The 25,301-nt window shown below is 46.3% G+C and overlaps 1 protein-coding gene across 3 annotated transcripts in view; it reads right to left on the bottom strand.

Annotated features, from left to right (window-relative positions):
• Positions 1 to 2,438: 2,438 nt before the first annotated feature.
• The window catches only part of Ed (hemicentin protein echinoid), a 225,964-nt gene continuing 203,101 nt past the window's right edge, over positions 2,439 to 25,301 (bottom strand). For all 3 annotated transcript variants that reach the window (XM_077413064.1, XM_077413062.1, XM_077413063.1), the window contains exons 5-10: positions 6,177 to 7,656; positions 4,435 to 5,663; positions 3,581 to 3,749; positions 3,285 to 3,463; positions 2,889 to 3,164; positions 2,439 to 2,596 (exon numbers count right to left, since the gene is read on the bottom strand). In XM_077413064.1, the coding sequence (XP_077269190.1) occupies positions 2,442 to 2,596; positions 2,889 to 3,164; positions 3,285 to 3,463; positions 3,581 to 3,749; positions 4,435 to 5,663; positions 6,177 to 7,624 (3,456 nt within the window). In that variant the 5' untranslated portion in view covers positions 7,625 to 7,656 and the 3' untranslated portion in view covers positions 2,439 to 2,441. The remainder of the gene's footprint in view (positions 2,597 to 2,888; positions 3,165 to 3,284; positions 3,464 to 3,580; positions 3,750 to 4,434; positions 5,664 to 6,176; positions 7,657 to 25,301) is intronic.

The raw sequence follows: 25,301 nt of genomic DNA, 5'->3' as shown, positions 1-25,301 counted from the left end.
GGTTGTTCCATCACGAGGTAGATAACGTCGAGAATGATCGTCTCGCCAATTTCAGCCCGATGGCCCGCACGACGCGGCTGAATCTCGATTTAAAAAAACTGTCCTCCGCGAAAGAATACATTTCTTACTTATAAACGCTACGCCTAGGTACTTACACAACCGGCGACGTTAGTCGCCGCCTGGTCAATATATTTATATAATAACTCCGATCGGCGCGGATACGGATAAACCGCGATCGCTTGTCGTTCAAAGAGACGGCGCGTCACACCCTCACACCCTCGTGTATATAAAAGTATAAAATGCATCGAACGCCGCATCGAGTCTTCACACCGATAGACGTAGTCGGGCAGCTTTTGCGCGTCATTGACTCGCGAGATTTTCCGTCCGACTTGCCCTCGTTCTTGAAATATCTTCCCGTTTATACCTACGACATCCTTTCTCGCGTGAGCGGCCGGAAATTGATGTGTCCTAGTACTTTAACGCCATATTCGGAGAACGCTCGTGGACACAGTCTCACGAGGAGTGCACGCGTCTTCTATAAACACGCTCGGCAGAAAGAAATATCCACGGTCGCGAAGATAACGAATATAAATGCAATGAAATAATGAACGTTTGTGATAATTGATAAAATTCAACAAAATAATGTTGCGTAATAATGTCACATGGAGGAATGTCCTCGTGTGGACAGCATCGAGATTAATTAATTAAACGAATAACGATTAATGCATTGAATCCGGGATGGCAGTTAATCGTCTGAATCAACAACATTGTAAAATATTGATAAAATTGCCGGATTCAAAGCGTTAGCGATAAAATAATCAATCTCGAGCGGGTTAAAAATAAACGAGCTCGAATGCTGTTTTGAATGATAAAATTTGGCTTCTCGCAAGATATTCGAGATAGCGATTAAAGTTCAACAAAAAATACATACAATTAAAAACAATAAATTTCTTAGAAAGTCTTAATTGCCTAGAGTCAGATATCAGTAAAAGTTGGTAAATTAACTGAACGAGGAAGGAACGCATCGCGCAGGATGCATCGTCCTCCTTGACGATAATTGGCAATTCCTTTGCAGAGACCGTATTTTCCGGTACTCTTGGCGCATTCACCAGCACTCGCGCGTATACTGATATCACTGCCTGTATCAATGCACTCGAGTACGGTCACTTTCACAATTGTTCCGACAGAATGATCACTCTGAGCGTCTGGACATTGTCGTTGTCGAGAAGTTTGTTGGACCCTTTGAACGATACCTCGTCCTCTTCGAGACTCTCGACGGTCGTATGTTCGCATCCTTCCGCCTCGGCCCTCTCCTCTCCCGGCGGATCGTCCTCCTGTTCCGCGCAGTCTCTCGTCAACAGCGATTCGCGAAGCGTTTTGATTGCGTCGACCGCTGGAATATCCGAGTCGGTTGACGCAGGATCAACGTTGCTTTTTGTGCATCCTACTTGCGATCGTTCGCGTGTAACTGGACTCTGTGACGGGTCGGCGGAATTAGCGGCAGTACACTTCGCGGTGAATTCCGGAGATTTTTGACTTCGCGGCCCGCGGATCAAATCCGCGTCGACGCAACGGCTCGTCAACGGTGATCTTCTCGAAGGATCGTTCCGAAGACGGCGCAGGGAAAGGCCGGGCGAGAACGGCAAATGCGGTAGCCTCTCAGTGGCTTTGGAAACGTCGAGTTGAGCTCGTGGGCTTCCACTTAGCACCTTGAAATCCGCAGAATGGGCTCTGGTGCCGACCTCGTCCGGGCAGGCTTGCCCCTCCAAGGATGATGGCCGTTCCAGCAGGCAATCACCCTCGAACGCGCGAGAATTCACGTCGGCGTCCACTTTTAACGTCTCCCCTCGCGATATCCCCGCGGCCTCGTCGAGCATCTTCGTCATCGCGCCGCCGTTGTGTTCCTCCGGCTGATCAACGGCCTCGGGAACAGCCTCCAGAAGCCCGGAGCGATCGATCCGTAACGATACGCCACGCGCGGCCACGTCCTCCGCGCCGGTGAGCACGCAAGGACGCGGACACGTGACGGGATCCGTCTCCGCGATCTCCAGCAATCCGGACTTGTCGATTCGCCGGACTGTCACCGGGGCCGGCGCGCCGTCCAGCTCGCCGTACGGCGTTAACGCGTGACGATTCCTCGCGTAATAGTCCTCCGCGGGCAACAACGACGGGCTACGTCCTAAACCTACGTCGTACGCCGCGCGATGCGGAAAGTGATGCGGCGGATGCGTCGGAAGACCCATTTGCGTAGTCGTCGTCGCGGCCGTCACGATCAGCGGCACGGAAGGATTCTCAAGGACGATCTCCATACGGTGACGATGGCGATGGCGGTGATAGAGGTGATGCGGACGATGCTGCTGCGTGACCGTATGGCAAACGGGGGCCTGCTGCTATAGCCAGGTGGTGCGCGTGTTTCCGGCTCGTGAGCCGGTAGGCAGGTCTCAAACGATTATTTCCCGGATGATCCTACGCCTATTCGGCGTGGAATAGCCGGACTCGAGGCTCTCGTCGTACGAGAGGCTGGCCTGCTGCGGCGGCTTCGTGTCCTCGTCGTAGGTCTCCTGGTACGGCAAACCCGACACGTCGTAAGGCGAATCTGTTGGGAGATACGGCAGACGATTAATACGAGGGCGGAATTACGAGATTGCGGAAGAAGAGGGCAACGGACGATCTGGGGGGGGGGAGGAGAGGACGAAACAAGGCCTCTCTGGAGGTGGAGGAGGCATCGCGAAACAATGTGGTGTAGCCGCGGAAGATCGATGTAACGTACGATATAATCTATAACGCTGCAACCCGGCACGCACACCGGCAATATAGGGCCTGTCATTAGAAGCTAGGCGAACTGGACGGAGGGAGTCACGTGAAACGATCGTAAGGCTAATACGGACCGACGTGTTTCTGAGACTTGACGACGGTGGCGAAGGGCTCCGTGCAGAACTGCTGCCGGCTCAGATTATGGCTTTCCCTGTAATCCTCTCTCTGCGGGAGATAATGAGGGTGAGTAGGGTAATCAGACTCCGTGGTACCGTAGCCGGCGAGGTCGTACGGCTGGTTAACACCGTTCGCCGCGGCGGATTTCATTTGCCATATGGAATCCTGCGAATTGACGGAACCGCCGTTGTTGGAATTCGAGTAACTGTTGTCCATGTAACCCATATTCACGCCTGGAAAAAAAAGGGAACACATGTAATATATTTGCATACCTTAACACGTTTTTACAAACGTAACGATACGGTCGAAAGGGACATATTTTTTGCGGGGAAACTATTTTCTGTGACATTTACCGTTGATATTATGATTAGGTTGATGGTAACCGTATCCAGATTGCGAATAAGCGGGCGTCTTTGAATCTTCCAAAGCCAAAGCGTGATCCAGGCTGTGCTCCAGCGCTTTGTTCTCGGCATAATACGGTGGAGGTGGTTGGGTTTGCTGGCCGTTACCTGCCACAAGGCTCGGCCGGACGCTACGAAATAAAAGAAAGAATTCAATGAGCCGTGCCCTTCTTCACATTCGTGCCACGCGAAGCGACGCATCGTTTTGTATTCTTAATTTTCAGTGAGCATTAGATTCGAATACTTACGCGTTCGAGTCCATTTCGTAATCTTTCGCCTTCGTCGCGTGTTTCCGCCGGCATCGGCAAAACAACAGCAGCAAGGCCGCGAAAAGTAGAAAAACTGCTCCGCTTACTATCAGGGCGATTAAAGTCGGCGTTCCGAGAGAACCGGCTTGTGCGATGTACGATGGTCCAACTGCGAGGAAAAAGAACGTTTGGTGAAAAGTCTCGACGAAGGTACAATTTCTAAAATAACTTCGTTTCGACTATATTTTTTTTTTTATTTTAGAATTATATTAAATAAATAACTGTCAAAAAAAAGATTTATTAAGTTGTTATCGTTCTTTCAAAAATTGGGCTACTTAATTATTACAAAAATTTTGCATTGTTAATAACTAGAGAAAATATAACCGTTAACTGGAACAAACGTCCGTTAAGCTGAAAAATATATGCTGCACCTGCTTTCAAAATTAATTATTAAAAAGGCTTGTATTTATAAACTGCGAGAAGAAATAATTGTCGTAACTGACGGAAATTTCTATATAATAGAGATGTATTGATTGTGGAAATTTTTCGACATGATTTAAAGTAGCATCAGAAATTAAAAAAAAAAAAAATTTATTGAGAGATGTCATCTAGTTTAGGAATTAATGTGATAAAGTTTTAACTCTACAAATATTATAGAATTCTTATTTTAATTAATGAATTAATATTAAACTGTAAATTAATTAATTATTTTATTCTAAAGCTTACTAATAATGCAATTTTTTAGTAATTAAGAAGCTATAGGTTTCGCGAGATAAATAATTTTGAAATAAATTTATAAACATTAACTCTTTTCCCTCCGATTATCCCGTACATTTGTAAAACAAATTACTTACTTTCGGCTTCCGCGTATTCACCGCATTTCTGCCGGTCTGCTTTGAGGCACAACCTAACTCTCAGTCGGGGTTCCGAGTCGGCCGCTTCGGGATCGTCCAATACTCCCTCTCTTTGAGTAGGTGCACTTCCGAGAACTTCGAGGGGCCACTCGTCGACGATTCGCCATGAACTATCCGAACCTCCGTCGAACTTCTCGATAGACGCCACCAGTGCCAAGCATGTAGCACCCACATTAATAGCGAGCGTGCTACTTTCCGGATCGAAGCTAACTCTAAGCGGCGTGGGTATCTTGGCCACTGCCGTGGTGGCGGACACCTCGTCGGAATAATCGGAATGGTTCTTGGTATTGTAGACCTTAACCTTGAAGGTATAGGTCTGATGTTGCTCCAGATTGGTCACGTTACACGGGTTCGATCGTCGACAATCGAGTTCGAGCCATTGACCGGCTGGTCCTCGAGGAGGGGCGCAGTCCGGCGCGACTATCTCGTCACCACCGGCCACTCTTCTGTACGAAACGAAGTATTTCGTGATGGGCAGGCCACCGTCAAAGCCCAGCTGCCACAAAAGGGCGACGTACGTGGGCCCGATCTCCATGGCAGTAATATTGGTCGGTCTCTCCGGCGCTCCCTTAGGCTGCAACCTGATGGTGGACATGACGCTACCCTGAGCGTTGGCGGCGCGGCAGGTATAATCGCCGTAATCGGACTCGCGGATGTTGGTCATTCTCAGAACGGACGTGTACGCGTCGTAGTTGTCGCTGGTGGTGGTGATCTCGTAATGACCGTCGCTGGAGGAGCCCTGAAGGGTCGCGACGTTGGTACCGAAGCTCCACTGGAACTCGGGCTTTGGCCACGCTTGTACCTTGCAGGCCACCTCGGCGGTCTCCCGGAGATTGTAAGCCACTTTACCGTGCTGATGGAGAACTATGGGCTCGTGCTCCACCTTGAGCATCATCGTGGACTCGACTTTCTTCACCTCATTCACGAAGACGCAGGTGTACTTGCCGCGATCGCCCGCCACGATTTCGTCGGTCTGCGGACGAGCGTGACCCAGAAAACTCAGGGTGGAATTTACGGTTATTACGCTACCGTGGCCCTCCGACGCCGTCGTAATTACTTTGTAGAGCCTCTCGTCGGCCGTTAATTCTTGATCGTCCTTCAGCCAGCGCACGCTAGGCCGCGGTTTACCCTGCGCTACGCAGGATACTTGGAACGACGACTCGCCGACTCTGCGATAAGAAGACGTTACATTATTAGGACGGAAGATATATCTTGTTCTGCTCGCTAGAAGCTATTTCATTCGTCGAGCGGTGCATAGTTCACGGAAGTAATTTGTAGAAGAAAGCAGACGTAAAGTCCGCAGACTTTCTACAATTACATCAACGACGTTTCCCCTACGAGTTGAGAATTAAAGGGCAAAGAAAGATGAAAAAAAATGTGACAGCCTTGTAAAAAGCGAATTGTCAGGGAAATTGCAACGAAAAATTGCTATTTCCCGTTGCATGTAGAATGAAACATCCAAAGCAGCGAATACATATCTCTAAAAATATTATTTCAGAAAATAATCTTTTCAAGCTTTTCGAAAGCTTGAAAGAGTCAAGGAATATTTAAAAATTGAACAATAATTATTCATACCGCAGTTTCGCAAAAAATAATATTTTTCAAAATAATAATTGAATATTTTTCTGCTTCGAATAGCGAGACCAAAAAAAATTTTTATACGCATGATCCTTTTTACTTACTTCCTCGTGACGTGGGGTTGCAGCTTGGTGAGAATCTTGGGCGGCTGGTGAACAGTGAGGTTCACCGACGCGGCCTCGCCGATACCGATCTCGTTGATAGCGTGGCACTTGTAGGTGCCCTCGCTACCGAGGTGTACCGAGTCGATCTCGTACTTCGGGCCGGACGGTGCGGGCATCGGGATCATGCCACTCTCGCCCTCCTTCCACCACTTGTACTGCGGCTCGGGGTAACCGGCCGGACTGGCCATACACGTGAGGATCACCCGCGAACCCTCGACGGCGACCGGCGAGTCCGGGGTCACTCTGGCCGGGCCGGGCTTGTGCCGCACCCGGATCGTCACGCTGGCGAAGGCCGAATGATTCCTGCGCTCGCCGCCGGTAGGGTGAATCGTGTTCACCGCGCGACACGTGTAGTTGCCGGCGTGCTCCGCGGTGACACGGGTGAGTCGCAGGATCGAACCACCCTGCCTGAACTCCGGCCGGCCGTCTCGCAGCCACTCGATCACGGTCGGCAACGGGTTGGCGGACACGTTACAGTGAACGGTCACGCTGTCCTCCACGTCGGCCACTCGAACGGCGTCGCCCTCGATCGACACCGTGGGCGGATAGAGCACGTCCAGGATCAGGTAGGCTTCGCCGCCGCGCTTATCCATACCGCTGGTAGGCTGCAACCCGTTGTCCGCGTGGCAGGTGTACTTGCCGACGTCCTGCAGCGTCACCTTGGGTATGACGTGCTCGAAGTTGGTGGCGATGAAGCTGCCGTCGCGCCACCAGCGTACCATGCCGACCCGCGGCTTCGAGTCCACATGGCACTTGAGGGTCGCGGTGCCGTTCACCTCGACCTTGAGCGGGTTCTCCGGACCGACGCTCACGCGTGGGAAGTAGTTGACGTCGAGCGTCACTGAGGCGTCCAGAGTTTCGCCTTCGCGCATCGCTCGGTTTCTCACGACGCACCGGAAGATCGCCCGGTCGTCCTCCCGCGTGGGCATGATTTCCAGGGTCCTGCCGGTGTGCAGGAGCGTGGTGTTGTTGCCACGGTACCACTTCACCTCGGGCTCGGGACTGCCGCCGTAGGTGTTGCACTGCAATTCCAGCCTCTGGCCCTCCGTGGCCGCGGTGGAGGCCGGCGATATCGTCGGCGGACCCGGTGCCCTCAGCACCGTCAGAGTGATATACTTCCTGTGGAGATCGGTACCGGTGCTGCTGACCTTCACTCTGCACTCGTACTTGCCGTTGTCACGCTCGTAGGACACATTCCTGATCTGCAGATCGTAACGGCCCTCCTGCAGGTTCATGAACACCTTGTAGTTCGGCGACAGCGAGCGGTTCTCGATCGCCGCGTTGTCGAGATTGTTGTTCGTGTGGGTCAGCCAGAAGCATGTGACGTTCTCCCGTGGGGGCGGGAATCGGCACTGCAGCTGCACCGTCGAGCCCTCGTGCGTGTCCATCTGCGTCTCGTCGACGCGCGCTCTGACAAGGTCTGAAACAAAAAGAAAGAATAAAACTCGTTAAAACGACGACAAACCGACTGAACTAATATTTTAGCGCAAAAAATTCCCATTAGGAAAAAAAAACTGAATGTATTTTTCTTTTTAATGGTTTTTTATAACTTTTTTGTGCATTATAGCCATAGGCGCGGTGACAGCATTAAGGAGGCTCTTACCTCGATCATAATATGACAGATCTTTATGAAATTAATATATGTTGTAAAGTGAACCACAACGGACCGATGCCCAAAACTTGAGCATAGGTTGACGATAAAAACTGTAAAAATATCAGTATTGAAATTCGCATTTTTAACACAGGGCATATGGTAAACACTAAAATTTTTACCGGAAGTGATGTATTTTCTTGGCAAGTTTGCAAGCCAGTTAAACAAAAAACTAAGGAATTGTAGTTAAAATAATAATCTTTCTAATGATAAGAAGAAAACTTGGTGTTGACGATGAGTTATAAAAGATATTGTAAGTTTTAATATGACGTACGACAGGTTAGGCGAATGATCTTCCGAGTGTCAAAATCGCGCGAAGTTTTTAACCTCACTTGCACATGTCTTTTCTCTGCGCTGTATGGTAGCGGCATAATTATTCTCTCGCGCATTGACAACCTTTATTTTCGCGAATTTTCCTTTCATTTTCCCTCTCAGCATTCTCACGTTATATCTTTCTTTTGGCTCCATCTCTTCATCGCATCATTCGCTACAACGCTACACGGCTACACCTCACTTAGCTGCAGACTGCTACAGACGACGTTGTGACACGCGCATGTTCTGCTCTTTAGCACTGACGTAGTCAACTGACTTATTGTATAAATTTTAATATTTACACTAATAGAACATATAACTTACTCTTACACTATGTAAAAATCATTATTTATTTTTTTATTTAATTTTCCGATAATTTTATAACCAATTATTAATGATAATTTTTTGGTTGCTACATTGATTAGAGCAGCCGGGTAAGAGCCTCCTTAATGGGCGATCGATTGGCGTCATGGTAACCCGATAACCCGGTGACCCGATGAGGAAATCGACCGCAAGAGAAACGCTCGATGTGTAAGAATCGATCGGCCTCTCCATCGCCGAGCTTTACAGCTTCGCGCTCGTACACACATTTTCCATTAAGACGGAATAAATTCGCGGGGGACGCACGAGCAGCCAGCCCGTCGAACGCGCCGGCTACGTGGGACCGCGATAATGGCAATACAACTTACCTGTCGAAAGTCAACCTAGTTTTTGGGTTCACCGACTTCCTCCCTTGCCTGTGTGAGTTTGCCGTTTTGCGCAATTAACGCCGGAGCTGCGTGCCATTTCGCCGGCGTTAACAATGCCGATTGTCGACGAATCGTACGTACTCTCGAGCATTAAAGCAAGTGAGGGAATAATACGCCGGCATTTAGCGACGCGAAAGGCGTTGGATATTCGCGCCGTGTCGCATTTACGAAATAATGAACAGGCGAAAACGGTTCGTCGCCAGCTACGGTTAGTTGGCACTGCCGAGCTGCGTGAATTCCTGTCTTTACGGCGACGACGACGACGACGGCGGCGGTGGTGGCAGCGGCAGTACCATCCGGAACGTTGGTATTCTACAGAGAAATTGGTTTACCCTCGCTCGTGTTTTCGCCGTAAACTATCCAATTAAAGCGCGAAGGACGATCATGAAGATTAATTTCGGGGAGAGAGGATACGCGGAAAGGTTTTGAGAAAATTTTATAACTTCGAAATAACTCGTATTTACTCGTCCATTACAATGGCATACGTTCAACTTCAATGCCCACGTGTGTCTATAGAGACGGCACCATTGTAACGTGTGCTCCAACGACGAGCATTGAACGATCTCGTTCCTGTGTTTCTCTCTCTCTCTCTCTCTCTCTCTCTCTTTTTCCTCACTAAAATTTCGCGCGGAAATTCATAAAAAATCTATTACGTACAAAGCTGTTACACACGTACAGTCAATGTGTGTTACATCCGCGATTTTGTAATAGAATATAAAAAATGTCATAACACAAAAGGAATGGCCAATGGGAAAAATTTTTTTTATATTTTACAATTGTAAATGTGTATTTAACAGGACAAATAGTTGTTAAACGTCTCCCATTTTCAAATAACGTTTGTTTCGTGTGCGTAAGTATTTGTAAGTTGAAGTTTGATTGTTGTTATATCTTTACAGAGAGAAGAAATTAAAAAATATCAGCATTCCAATGCTGTTTGTGCGTTCATAGCGAACACGGTGGAAACAACACGTCATTCCCATCCACTTCTCCATCGCATCGTTACGTTTGTTCAGTGAATATAAATGGCAAAAATTACCGAATATGAATTTTCGGTAATATTTCATATAAATTGAAAAAGGAGGCATACATATATATAGAAGTCAGTTTTAATTATAAAATTTAATCATAATCGAGAGTGAGAATAACGACGTAAAATGAAAAGGATATTGTTTCAAGAGAACGTCATTGATAATTTAATTTATAATTATTTTATATAATAAATATTTAATGGTGCAATATATATATATATATATATATATATATATATATATATTAACCAATTTAAGATAAATCATATTTCAAAAAAAGTTTTTGAATCAGTCGACGAAAAAATTAATCGAGCGAGAATATTTAAAATATTCTTGATATGTGTATCAATAACTTTTGTACGTTACACAGACGGTTTTATCATTATAAAAATTGATTTTCACACATGACACAGCATCATGGTGTTTCGCTATCGTAACGTAACATCGAATGTCGACACAAATCATTGCGAAAATCGAATATCACAGCGCGCGGTGACGTTGAAAACTAATAGTGCCGCACTGTCGCGATCGCCAAACGTCGCGATATTTACGATGGACTCTCTCTCTCTCTCTCTCTCTCTCTGTTTGGTCACCGTTGATCAAAATTAACTAAACACCCACTCTCAATCGTAATCGACGATTGTACGACGTAAAAAAAGAACGTACAGCGAAGTTTCAATGGGAGCAGGAAATGTTGTCTATGCGACTGCTCCCACAGAGGAGACTCGTGGTACTCAACAATGAAGCTTATGACGTACGTTGCGGCGTACGTCTTGTCCCGGTTTCGTATAATCAAATGGAGAAACCCTATGAGTCTCAGTTGAGGTTCGTCTGTACATCTGCCTGTCGGACTTACCCTACCCCATTCACCCACGAGCTTAGCCATTCAAGCTGGAATTTTCTACTTCGCCGTGAATAAGAATGCAGTATATTCAATATATCAATGTTAATAGGTAATTGAGAACGAAATGGGAACCTTTGCAATATACGTATTCAGGAATTATTACGAAGTAACCGAAGGACAGATAAAGTTTTGAGAAATGAAAATTTCTACAAACAATCGCGAAATAAGGAGGCAGCAGGATAACGAACGCAATTTTATTTTATCATTTTACTGTCGAGCGTAGGAGAGCGAGTAACGGGGATTTAAATTCTCTTCCGCGAATCTCCGGAGACATTTTTATATCAGATATTTCTTCGACGAATTCGCCGCTCTCAGTGAAATAAATCTCTTGACCTTAAAAATACGACTTCTCTTCGCGATGCGTGCGGTGCGGAACCTACTTCATCGTAGCGGCAACACTCGCGGAACACGCGTTCGCATTATACCGTACTATCGGCCACGAGGCACCATCGAATGGTCGGAAGCGGCCACGTTTCTCGCGGCGAGCGTATCTCTCGTCATTGGGTCGCGTAACGGTAAAACCGCCGCGGTCGACTCGACTCGTCAACGCTATTGAAGATCGTCCTCTTCCGCCGCGCGCCATTTTGTGTTTGGAAATGTTGGAGCATCCTGCCGCCTCTCTTTCCAACTCGTAATTCGCGTCAGCGACGTTTATCTTTGCCCCTTTTCGATTTATTCGCCTACGAGCCATTTCATCCTCCGTTCATTCGTTCATTTTTTCACCTGTTCACCTATCCGTTCGTCCGTACGTCCGCCCGTCCGACAAATTCGCTCGTATATCCATTCTTCGTGATGTGCATTGTCCTATTAATTTGTCTCGAACTTCGCTCGCATCGTTTTCATGAAACTTTTCTTTCCCCTTTTCCTTTGATGATGTTCACTTCGGTACGAATCTTTACTCGTGGCTTCCTCGAGAACGCGCCATTACGATATTACATTTTTAGGCGTGAATAAGTTCTGGCGATTTTTAACAGCGCTCGAAGCTTGAAAAATTTATAGCGAACAAACATCGCCAAAGTGATTCGAGATATAAAAGAATCTTTTCGAGTCTCGTATGTCTTGCGATACAAAATAAGGTATAAATAAGATCAAGTCTAAGTATTATTTACGCGGCAATAGAGATCACAAAGTATCAGATTATAACACTGAAAAGTGCAAAATTGTGTTTGATTCTTTTTCGCTTTGCATAGAAATAGAGTACCATTAAGCATCATTGGCACCGTATTAATATTGCAGCTTGAAATAATGTCTGTCTACTTTCGGAGTAGAACGTCACAGTTTCGATTATTAGCCAATAATGGATAATTATTATTAGAGCAGTATTGATCACTGAGGCAACGTTGAACCCGTTTAACGGTATCGGCGGTTTTTCCTTAGGTTTTTAAAAGTTGTGAAGGCTGAGGAAGAAAAATGAAAGAAGTTAGATGGGATATGAAAGATCAAGAGAGAAAGTTCTGCAAAATTTAATCATCTTTTGGATTTAACGTTGTTCTTTGAAAAATCAATGTGAAATCTAAAATATCGCGGCAAAAACCTCTCCGAACTGATATAAATGTCTAATGGCTCATGTTTGTGAAAAAATGAGACCTTTTTCGCGCGGCGGTCCAGATGGCAAAACTGCAGGCTTTTTGTTTCTTTCCATATCGATGCTTTGCCAAGCTTTCCGGCAAAATTATGCCTTTATATATGATTTCAATATATCTCGTTTCTCTCCTCCCTCTCGTTCTCTCTCCTTCTCGCGAACGTCGCGTCGATATGTCGCAAGTGTTGCTGTGATTTGTCGTCGTAAGACGCTTTCAGAGCGACTTTAAACCGTTAACGTTGTGTGCTCCGCGAACGGAGTGAGTTATGTTGCCTGACAAAATCAACTTTCCTCGGCAGGTTATTCCGCTCTGTTCTACATTTTCCTCAAAGAGACTCTTACTTTTGCTTAAATCCATTTCTAAGTAAGTTTCGTCGAAAGTATACCTGCTCGATTCTTTGCGTGCGCTATACGCGTTGCGTGCACCGATTTCTTCGCGACGAGATACGGCCGTTTAAAAATGGCGCATTAATCTTTTTTACCGTACAAGGATCGATCTAACACTAAGAAGTAGAGCAAGAACTTGCAAAGGCTGTCGACACTTTTACCATTCGTCACTTCTCGTGGTCGCGTTTATCGGCCTCTTCAATCGTTTATTCTCAAATCGGAACGTCTAACGTCCTTAATATTAAATATCTGCGCGATTGAAACTCGCAATCGGAAATCTTCCGGTGAATTTGGAATGATTGCGAGCGAAAATTTTGTAAATTTCTTATTCTTATATGAAAACCGTCAGCTTCCAGTCGCTTTAAATCTTCTATAAATCGCTATTGATGCCTGTGACTGAAACTGGATAGATCTAAAATACATCGTAAATTCTGAGGTTTCTGCTTATGCCGCGATTATGCGTGCCGCGAGAAACGGGGTGTGTGAAACCGGCGGCGCGGGCGGCGCCAACCCCTATAATATATCTTATTGTCGTACGCTTCTCTCAACCCCCCCCCTTCCCTTGAGTCAGTCGCCCCCTCCCATCTTTATTCAATCTCCCCGGAATCGCCTCTCTCGTTATCATCCCTTTGTAGTTTTACTCTGTGGCTTTCCGCCTTTTTGTCAATTGCGCGACGGTGGATCTAAATTAAGGTTTTGTCCCCCTTCCGTCTCCGTCACACTAAAACTTTCTCCCATAATGAATGTTTAACCGCGAGGAACGCATGTTGCGCACGTCGATTCGCATAACGACGCGTTGTTCTCGGTCGAAAGTATATGACGAGCTGTAACGCTCAATGTGTATAGCGCATCCTATTCCTATGCGCGAGTATCACCTGCTGTATATTTCTATGTATATACCAATATTATCAACGTACTGCACGTACGTGCATCGCGAGCGCGTTAGAAGATGCGCTTTTACGTAGCGACGGTTATGCAAACATAGGAGAATTATCTCGATATTTTGCCGTACGTCGAATATCGATGTCGAATAAATAATATCGCTGACGGAAATATTCTGATATTGCGCTGTCCCCAAGCATCAATATAATAGAGGACAATACCAAACAACACAGTCGTGACGTTTTCTTTCAGGACGTATGACGTCCTGCGCCGCCATCAGATGGTATTAAAGGACAGGGTTTAAAATTTTATCAATTCGACTGTAACGACGTTATAACGACGTTATAACGAGTCATATTCTATTAGTTCAGTTGTTACGGCGGCGGGACTTGTTACGATGCGTCATATCGCGCGACCGCGGCGCAGATTCTGCGCGACACGGAATTCGAGGAGTATTGCAAACAATTTGCGCGGCGCGTGACGCTCGGTGGCGGCGGCGGGACAACAAACTTTCGACAAATTAATGGCCCGATAGACGCAAAGCTATATCCCGGTAATCGATATTTATGGCTGCGTGCGCCGGCACAAATGAACAAAGCCGGCCGCGTATATCACCTGAGGACTGGGAGTAATTAAGACAGCGCGTAATGCATAACGGATAATTCGCGCGACATTCAGACGAACGACGGCTCCGCCGTTTCCCAGTTTTCCCACCCCGTGACGAACGCCGTGCGTTTCTCTCCTTGTCAAAAACTTTACGTATATATAGTACACATTGCGTGGTCCATGATTACCGTACGGTTCCTGAACCAGTAAACGCGGAATCGAAAAGAAAGGAGGAAGATATGACAGTTATACCGTTTCCGTCCTCGCGATATATCTTTTTAATTGACCGCTTGTTGCTGAAGTCATTATCACGAAATGTCATCTACAGTTAAAAAGGCAAATACTCTCTTTCTCTCTCTCTCCCTCTCTTTCTTTTTCTATGGGTCTGAGACACCCTATATAGTGTGGCATAACGAGGTTACGCGCAATATACGGACTTGCGTAAATACAGCTTAGTCATGCAGGCAGGTAACACACAACAATCGCGCCGATCTCTCGTAGGTGTTCGATCGTGTGCACACACACGGCGCACACCTTTACTGTCCGTTGTGCCAATTGCGAAACTGTTAATACTGCATAATGCAAGATGTGGCGACATACAATGTGTCGTGTACGTAATAGATTTTTTCGTTTTCGGGAACCCCGTCCAGTTCTCCGTAAGGAAATTGGTCCCCCGTCCCGGAAGAGAATGATAATGAGACAGGAAAGAATTACGGTACAGATAAAAATTTTAATTTACGGATATATAGTTACGGAATTAACGAAAAAATGCGATACAGGAATGTTCGGATTATATTGACTGTTCTAAATCGCAACGCTCGCATCTGCATTCATATATTCGGAATTAATTTCTTTTTCGAGCGCTCCTGTAAAATTTGGCTGAAAAATGGAGCGGAGCGTATTTCGACTTTCGATGCTAAATTTCAAATTTAATTAATCTCGGAAGTAACATGCGGCATATTAGTTTGAAATCAGGCCGCACAGCCGAAAGTTCAGGTGGGCTCGACGTAATAGTCTGCGTGTAACATGAACATCTCTCGGTGGTTTCGAATACGTCAGCGCAGCGGTGTGTATGAATTTCCAAGACGCGCGTTGCGCCATTTTAAGACAACCGGCTCGATATTTGTCGCCGCGCGACACTTGTGCAATATTTAAGAAGATACCAGGATTAGCCAATTGGCGTTAAGTAAAAGCGGTCGTGTGCATCGATCGGCTATCGTGGCAGCCTCTGCGGGCGGAGCTGCAATTTCGACGTGAAGGCAATTTCTGCGACGTGTTACTCCGGCGGACTGCGAAAAAGTTGTAGAAATCATTATCTCGTGGCAGGCGATAAAGGAAGCGATCTACAAGAACGCGCAGATAGAACTTCGGATAACGGACGTTTACGTGACTTACAGCGATCTTACGAGCGTTATACGCCCAGCTAGTGCGGAAAAAGGAAGAAGAAGAGTTTAATATCTTTCGTATTTAGCTTAAAGTACAATACAAGGGGAGAGAGAGAGAGAGAGAGAGAGAGAGAGCTTGCGCGCGTTGCGCGCTTTGTATTTTTCTCGATCGGGTCTGCGCGCTTTTGTGCTCCTTGTAAGAATGAAATTACATTACAAGTTATATTGCCTCGCACTTATCTTATTATTGGTTTCTCGTGATATCGATAATTCGAATTGCGGATCGCTGGAGCTACTTAAATATAGAGCTACATTTTAGGGTTTATTTTCATTATAGTCGCGTTAAATCCTTTGTAAAGATTAGCTAGGAATTCCACGGATGACTTTACGCTTGAAATTTCGTTCGGTTCGCGCGCGTTCGGAACGCATTCTACTTGTTAACGGAAACTGTTCCACGTTCAAAATTTGCCTGTCCTGCCTGGGTAGGAAGTGAAATTCAACACGTTGTCGAAGGAATGCCACGTGGTGTCGTGTTCCGAACGCAATTCTACCGTGATTTACTGTCGCCACGGTTAAAACCGTGGCGAATGTTGAAACGTTTCCTGCGTTGGAAGTTGCCGCACCAGAATTGGCTGTAGAAAATCACGAGAAAGATGTTGAAAAAAGAAAAAAAAAGAAAATTTCGATAACACTGACGCTGTTGTTCGACGCGATTAGTGCGGCGTTGATAACTCGACGTACGTTTTCACCTAGCTATATCGTAACGGCTAATTTTATTCGAATTGCATTGTTTGATATATTTGGTATTGAATAATTCATTGTATTTCCAAATTCGATAATTAGAAAAACGTCGACGCGAGCAAAACAAATACATACAATAGACCTGTGAAATATGACGATCGGAATGAAATTCCCTTTCGCCGTTTTCATTCCGTCCGACGCGACGCCCCGGTGAATTAACCATCGAGTTTTAATATACTCTCTCGAACCCTTTCTAAATTTATCTTCTCAATGCCGCCCGGGAGCTCGCGCGAAAACGGGAGCGTCAGACTCCAGCGCGCGACCCGAAACGCCGCAGTTTGGTCGCAGTAAATCACGCGAAAAACAGACGGAGAGAGACGAAAACGTCTTTCGACGTTGGGTGGGAGTCTTGCGCGAAAACCGCGAAACGCTCGTGGAAGCTGGAAGCCGGCGCGGCGCGTTGCGCCGGCTTGCTCTCCCGGCGGTGCACCAATTAAGTTTCGCAACGCGAGAGGAAAGAAAAGACGCGCTCGAACGGAACGTGCGGAGGTAGGAGCAGGTAGGAGGGCTTCGGCAATGCCGCGCGGTGCATTGCGCTAATAAGGAAACCGCGCGCGCCGCGCGGCATGATGTACGCTCGGCGGTACTGTTTTCCGGACAGATTTACGGTCGGGCGGACAAAAGATCGGGAACGGGGGACGACGACGACGGCAAGACGAGAGCCCGAGGAGGAGCAAGAAGATGAGAGTGTACGCCCCTCGACGCGTAAACTCGCTCTTGGATGCTATATACCGTTACTCGCGACGAAGAGACAGACAGAGAAAAGATGTTTCGTCACTTTGCGCGACTTTACACCTGAGCTTACATTACGCGAGGACGAGCGCGCGTAAAAAAGTGCTCGAGTCGTCGAGGAATGTTTTCTCCGCTTTTTAAATTTGTATTCGCCGTCACCTTCGTGGGAAAAAAAAAATGTATACAAATCAACTGTATACGCGCGCGATTTTCGTGTCAGACGTTACTGCACGATGAGAGACATGCGTTTTGCGGAAAAAAGTTAAAAATGCATGAAATATCGTAAATATCAACAGTATTAAACAGTTTTTAACCGCATAATACGGATATCGATAAAAGGATAAAGAGAGAGAGAAAGAGAGAGAAATATCGTAGAATAATTACTTCGTGCATCTCACTATATTTACACAGGGATTCCCTTAACCCGTATTCGCGCTCGAAAATTTCGAGCGCGCGTTCGTCGCGGCGAAGTTACTCGAAATTCTCACAGTCATTTCTCGCACCGATGGAAACCACCGTCGGTCGTTGCGGGGGCCAGGGATCACGATGAATTTTCCGCTAGGAATATTATTCTCGCCTGCAGGCGGCGGACCGGCGCGACAGTACACGATACCACGAGGAGCGCAAACACAATGAATCGATCGATGACGACGCGATTCAGGGACTTTCAAATACTTAACGAATACGCGGAATATCCGGACTGCGTCAGATATATACGCCCGGGATGTGTTTGAATAAGCGACGGAAGGTATAATAAGAGCCAGGGTAAACAAATTAGCGTTATCGCCGCGATCGGCCGCGATCGGGAACGACGAATTATACGGTTTGGAGAAGTGGGGAGAAGAGAGGGAAGGGCGACCTTTTTTTTTGCCTAAACGCTATTTCACACGCTATACCGTCTAGAAAATTATCGCCCAGCGAATCTGTCACACAAAACGGCAATCGCGTTGCACGGTTTGCTCATTGCGTTAATTGCATTAAATCATTATTGAATATTTGGGCGGAAAGGCGAGGGGCGTGTAAACCGCAAACCAAAAATATGTACACTAATTCGGTAATGCCTGGTTATTAGATAATAATTCCCAGCAGTAATATGCGGTAATGCAAATTAACAGCGGCGATTATAGTTTTCAAGCGATTTCTATGACACGGATAGTTTGTCATACGGATATTATTTGGTATCGATCTTCGAGTTATTTGCGAAGGTGTGATAAATATTGAAAACACGACATTCTATATGAGTATTTAGTAATTAATCGCGTCGATCTCTGGATGATTCTTATCTTCGATTCCTTATATAATCCACGACCGTGTTACCTCGGTTAAAGGAAAAATCGAAGATCTCGTTGTTAATCTCAGAATCGCGGGGGCGGGCATTCTGCGGAATGTCTCTTACGCAACACCCTGTAAATTCTGTAAACCTCATTAAAGCGCGACGGTTTTGTCGGAGCTGATACATTCGCGATAAATCGCGGGGCGAGTCGAGCGCGCGGGTCGTGCGATCTCGATCAGCGATTACGCCGGTTTAAGCTCGTTTACGTACGCAGGGGGCGATAAGCGATTGCCCGGGCGGGCACGGCAATTTTTTCGCATTAATATGCCCGCTAATGAATGCACGCGATATATACTTTTTTATCCAAGACGTCGCCTCGCATGCGGCACGCGACGGATTAATGTCGTTGCCTCGCCGCCGCGCCGCCGCGCCGGTACGGTTGCGCGTCTCTGTGTGCCCACGGCGCGATCCGCTCCAGATTAATACTATACTCTCGTCGCTCGTTCCTGAATCCTTACGTTTCGGCGGTTTATGCGGCCCTCCATAAATCAGTTCGCCACGGTACTTTGAACCGCAGCCGATACGGGGATCGTTAACGATTATAGGATTAATTTTGCGCGAGCTGTGCCGCCGGACGTATATCGTGTACGGGGTGTATGTTCGTATATATTTATATTATATAGAAACTTAAATTTTAATGGAATTTTTCGCTTCTCCTCGCGGAATATTATAAGTCGGTATAGAAATAAAGTTTAGCATAAAAGTTTTTAATTTTCTTTTCTTAGAAGTGCAGGAAGACTGGGGCATAAAATAATTGGATTTTAAGTCGCGCTTCTCTCTCGCGAAACTTTTCGTGTGTATTTCGAAGCGGGAAAAAAATAACTTGTACAAATATGTGCCCTTCATAATGCGATCTATATAATATATTTTAATCACGCAACATGTTTATGAGAAACATGTTTTTCTGCGTATGATACAAATATTAAATTATTTTGATACAATTATACGGCATCAATATTATATTCTTTTCCACTAAACACAATAATAAATTAAATATGAATAAACCAACTGCCGCGTCGATCGTCGCCTCGAAAATGCAGTGCGTGATACACGATGCAGGATGCGTGTCGCAACATCCTGCAGTATTAATCGCGAAACGTGCCGATCGCGGCCTCTAATGCGAGGCCGAAGAGCCGCGAAACGAGCACGAACGAACAAACGTCAGCGTTGCGCGTAGTAAATACCTCGCGAGGTATATGTTACTCATCGATATTATCGACGCCACTGGCAGAAATCGTTTTGTTTGTACCAGGGCTTCTCAAACACTCACCTTGGAGATCCATGTCACTTAGCATTCTGAAAAGATCTCAACGTACGAACATAGGCCAGTATTCATAGTCAAATCTTATATATAAATAAAACAAAGTCGCGCGGGTTAGTTACACCATTTATAACTCAAGAACGGCTGGACAGATTTTAATGATCTCTGATTTGTTGGATTCGTCTCCGCCCCGAATAGCAGAATAACTATTAAAATATCGGAAAGATTCACGAAAAAAAAAAAAATGTATGAGCTTTCACTTGCTGCTCTTTGGGGCTACCCGGGCTTCATCTTCGTTTGTTACACAGTCAATAGCCCCCCCCCCCCCGGGGGCAGACCGGGGGAACCTATTTTATTACGTTAATTAAAATCATAAATTAAGTTTAGCTAAAAGGTATCGCTACATTCATTGACTGTTAGGCGGTACGAAGTTCACCGGGTCAGCTAGTCTTATATAAGATCGTCTTAAGTTTATCTTTAGGTATTCCGTAGCCAACGAAACGAGTACAGTATCTAATAAAGATAATCTTAAAGATAAACTCAAGACGATCTTAAATACAAGATCTGACTATGAATACCGGCCTTATAAATACGTTTTTACTCATCGATCGACCTACGTGTTGTCACCGCACAGCGAAATTTTACGAAAAAACTATGTTAATGAGAAGCATGAGACAAAATCTGCGTTAATTGTTTCTGCATTAAAGTCAACGGACCGCACGGGAGATTAAATTTATTTTTAATCGAACGGCATTAGACCGCTCGGACAACGCTTTCCTTTATCTTGAGCTTTTGTTTAAAAAGCCAGTGTACGCGGAAGCGATACAGAATCGAAACAGGAACAAAGAGGAAAAATATCGAAATTCTCGTTGCAGTTTCGCAGCCTTTCCCGTGTTATGTCACACGTGACCGTGCCTTTGGGTGTTTCCTCGCGCGGAAAATATAGGGAATTTCCTTCGTGTGCGACTGTCGTTCGTCGGAAAAGTAAACTTTTCGCTCCGCGTAATATACCGCAGCCTCTGTACGATTTCTCGGCAGGCGGCGGCAGTGCCTCCCACTCCCACAGACAGGTGACTCGCACATATTCATCCCATATCGCCGAGAGGCGCGTGCCGCTAATGGATTTTAGTTATTTAGAAAACTCGGTTTATAAGACCCGGGGGTTTTTACACTGCCGCTTGTTTGCACGGACGACCGCAACGACGAGTAGAAAAGTTTACGTGACCCGATGCCGATTCGACCGCCTCCGGCGCGGTGCGTTAATGCACGGGGTTCTCCAAAGGTGCCTCCGCGATATTAACGAATATCTTCTCGCGCCCGTTTCTTTCCTTTGCACTCTATATATTCCTTCCCGAAGCAATAAATGTCGAGAGTTTCGACCGTACAGTGTATTAAGTGAAATTATAGTCAATCTAAAAACTGGTGCTATGCGTGGCCGCATAGCATCAGATAACATTGTTACAAATTCGTATCCTTTCTCCACGCAAAGTTTATTGTTTGTTTGCACGATAGGAAGCCACCATATGTGAATAAACGCCAGGATAAATTATATTGTTTATTTCATGATTGTAAAATGAATGGTAAAATAATTATAAGAACGTGAAGAATTCATGTCGCTGAAATATTGAAACGGGAGTATTACATGTGATGCTATATGATATGGAAGTGATATGATAGCGCAGTATGAAATTAAAACTACATTGTATTACATGCATTATACGCTACGAGGTATATAGGGCGGATCTATATTTAATAGCGGAAAATCTAATAGAGAATCTTGAAATATATTGTGCACAATTTATTTATACGTTCCACGAATTCCTAGTTGTTGTCACCATCGCTTTCGACTTTAAACGCGATAGCAGTGTGCTCAACGACTTTTGGAATCGACATTTCATGATAGAGTTTTTAATTTTTTACATTCATCATCAAAACTAGTCCGGCGACCATAAAAATGCATGCACTTATTTCACCAGACCATGATTAAATATCCCGTTGACTAGTACCAAATTACTTTTCTGTCAAAACAACACTCGCTCGAAGAACTCGTGTATTTAAAGCACTCATCATTTGTTTATCAGAGTAAAATCCATTATGTGAAAGCTTTATATTTTTTAACAGTTTGCCGAAAGAGTGTCCTTTAAATCCCGGTCTTGCTCGGGAAAAAGCAGTGATATCCCGTGACCTACAATCAATCTCTGCGCCCTTTTGACGTGTGCGCGTTTGCTTTCGCGACACCCTGTACGTGCCCACGCCCAACAGCGCCTGTGGACATGACATAACAAAGCGAAACGCTTAATGTCCACGGCGCGGCAATAACAATACGTCGCTGCGCGCGCGCACAGCCAGCAGCCGAACCTTATTTTACCGCGCGTCGAATATCGTCGCCGTAGGCATTCCTGCACCGCGTGCGGCCGCGCGATATTGGCTCTCATACGTCCGGGCAATATGACGATGAGAGTCGCCAGAGTTATAAAACGCATGCGAAAAACGCGCGTACCCCTTTCGACGAAAGAAACATAGCGACCAAACATAAGCCCTCTTGCTCTCACTCCCTCATGCTTTTGAAGCTTTTGAAGCTTTAAACGCGATATACACCAGCACGCTCATCGGCTTTCGGGATCGACAGACCATCCGCCAGATGGTAATATAAAGCAAGACGTATAGAGTGTCATAAAGCGAGTCGCCTGCTTTCTATTAATCATATAGATGCTATTAATAAGCTATTTCGAGAATATGGATTAACGATTTTTTATGAACAATTTATATCTGGAAAAAAAGACGAGAGAGAAAGAGGAGGATTTTGTAGATAAATAATCGGAGAAAAACAGCTTTTTTTTTTTAAATTAAATGTTAACATTTTACCGCATATTTGAGCTGGTCGAGTGTTCGGGGTTCTCACGTTTAATTTCATTTTGAAAAATTTGTGATTGCGTGCGCGACAAAGAGTTTGGATTTAATATATCCAATTTGTTAAAGTACACCGCGTGCTCCGCGCGGAAAATGCGAGCTTTCCAGCAGCGCGTTCCGGTACGCATCGTATGACGAGGCCCCGCTTTTTTTCCCCGCTGTTGCGGGAAGTAACGCGGATGTTGAATAGCTTACTCAATACCGCGGTATCCGACCTTTGCGATATCTTCTCGTGCGAAACGTACGGTGAAAGTTGGGAAAACTGCCTCGCCTCCGAAGTTACGGCCGTTTTCTCCCGTGTCGGCCCGGCCAGTAGCTATCGGATGTACGCGCGTGATGTGCGAAACGATTTGAAAACGGGTCGGTTACAGGATATTTCTCTCTCTCTCTCTCTCTCTTTTTCGCACCGCGCAACAGTCTCGGCCCCCGGGGGCGCGGACGAAATAATGCTCCGTACGTGCGTGCGCGTTTACCTCCGACAAATACGCCTCTCGCCCGACATCCATTCCGTTTCCTGCCTTTCTTCCGTCCGGTAATATAAAGAATTAATTCCACCGCCGCGCCGTTTCTCCGTTTTCGAGGTACGGGCAACGCTGCGGGGCCGGCCGTTGTATCGGTGTAGACCCGCTACACAGTAGGAAATATTTGACTGTCGGTGGCGCGGGATCAGGTAGATTACGTGAAACTGCGGCGGTACGAAAACGGACGGAATACCGAAAATCCACGATGAATAATACGGAAAGCTGCGTAACGATAGCCACCGGCGTCTTCGCCGCAGCATTGGCTTAATCATGTAACGATCGCCATCGGTTATTATCGTTCCTAATCCTGATTGAGCGAAACCGTTCATCTTCTTCGTATTGCGAACCCACGTGCGAGTTAAAAGAAGAACGGACGAACCATTAATTTAAACTGCTAGGTTTAAAAGGACGTTCGCAAGGTGAAAAAGGACGTGATTCGTCGTAATTTTCATTTTTATATTCACCGTTAAAAATCTTCCTCGAGAGATTATCTTCGAATTAAAATTCCATTAAAGTGAAATCTAGCTGCGGGCACTTCTCCACTTTCCAGGGGGTCGGAAATAAAGATAGATAAAGCGCAATAAAGGGACGATATTATATACGCATAATCGCTGCGTACGGAAATAATTTTTGATCCAGCCGCCTTGCCGTTCGCGGCGAACATAACTCAGGGTTACTTCTGCGATGACAAGAAATAAGGGGTCGTTTACAAAAGCCATTAATCGCTTATGTTTCGCGCCCGCGCGGAGGAGAGAAGAGGTATGTACGTCGGCACCCTCCTGTGTGCCATTAACACCGAGACGCTCGTAATCTTCTTTTCGTAATGCAACAACGGAGAGGTAACGGCGCTCTCGCACCTGCGTTGTAGCGCGCGCGCGCGCGCGCGCGTGTAAAGAAACGCGCGCCGCAGAAAAGCGTCGTCGAAATTTATCGAGTGGACAGACAGCTTAGAAGCTCGGCGGGGGTAAAGCAGCGGCAATAAGAGCAGGAAATTTATTAGGTCTGCCGCAAAGACGTCGATCGATTACTCGGTGCTACGGTTGCTTTAAATAAACGCTTGTCGCCCGTAAATGTCCGCCGATCTGCCAGTAACTGACTCTCTTCAAATACCTCTTTCCCAGGGCCTTTTTTTCCTTTAATTAACTAGCGTAATACCCGGCAAGAAATTTATCTGATAAACTCTTCTCTGTCTCTCTCTCCCTTTCCATGGCGCTACTTTTAAAGTATCTTAGATGTTATTTTGTAGACACTTGTGCAAACCAGCCTGCGTGACCGACGCGATTAAATCTATCGTATTTCAGACGAAACGCAGGTAAACGTACTCGAAACGCAACGTTCTCCCTTCCCCTTTCACTTAAACGTATCACCGGTGTTAAGAAGGAGCATCGCGATTTCCAATCCCGGCTACCATCCCACGCCGATTAGCGGTTAATTACTTTCCGATAATTCCGCGGTGCGATAATGTTTGGCTCGAATCGCGGGATCTTCGTTACGTGGGAAGCGGCCGTTCGCGCGGGGAACGACTATTAGAAAACGCGGCGCGTCGTTAGTGCAGCGGCGGCGGCGGCGGCGGCGCGACCCTCCGAGGGCCGATGAGCCCTCGGAGTCGATCCAAGAGTGCCCACCACCCTCGATCTTTGTTGTCGGCTACAACGGGTGCAACAACGTAATCGGCCGTAACTGCGCCGCGCTTCGACGCAACGCCCCCGCACCTAATTATGCTACTCTCCGCCCTTCTAATTAAAGCTCTGTGTGCACCCACCCGAACTGTATCCCCGGTCGTGGCACAAGGGATACTGTAGTTCGATTGTTTGCATATCCGACCAAACACTTTGACGCGAACGCAAATCGGAGTCTTAGCCCGCGGCTCTGTTACGTTGTGATTTGACCCGAGAAAAAGTTTATCCGCGCGAGTGGGGCACGACGCGTAACCTTGGGCGTATGCAAATCATCTCTTTCCCTCCCCCTCTTCCTCTCTCTCTCTCTCCCCTCTCTTCTTCACGTTTACAATGTTGCGAGTT

This window comes from Temnothorax americanus, unplaced genomic scaffold (assembly GCF_048541705.1).
Source record: "Temnothorax americanus isolate GAGA-0224 unplaced genomic scaffold, ASM4854170v1 Scaffold32, whole genome shotgun sequence".
In the NCBI taxonomy this organism is placed as follows: Eukaryota; Metazoa; Arthropoda; class Insecta; order Hymenoptera; family Formicidae; genus Temnothorax; species Temnothorax americanus.
The sequence above is the reverse complement of the archived record's forward strand: the minus strand, read 5'-3'. Positions and strand labels throughout refer to the sequence as shown.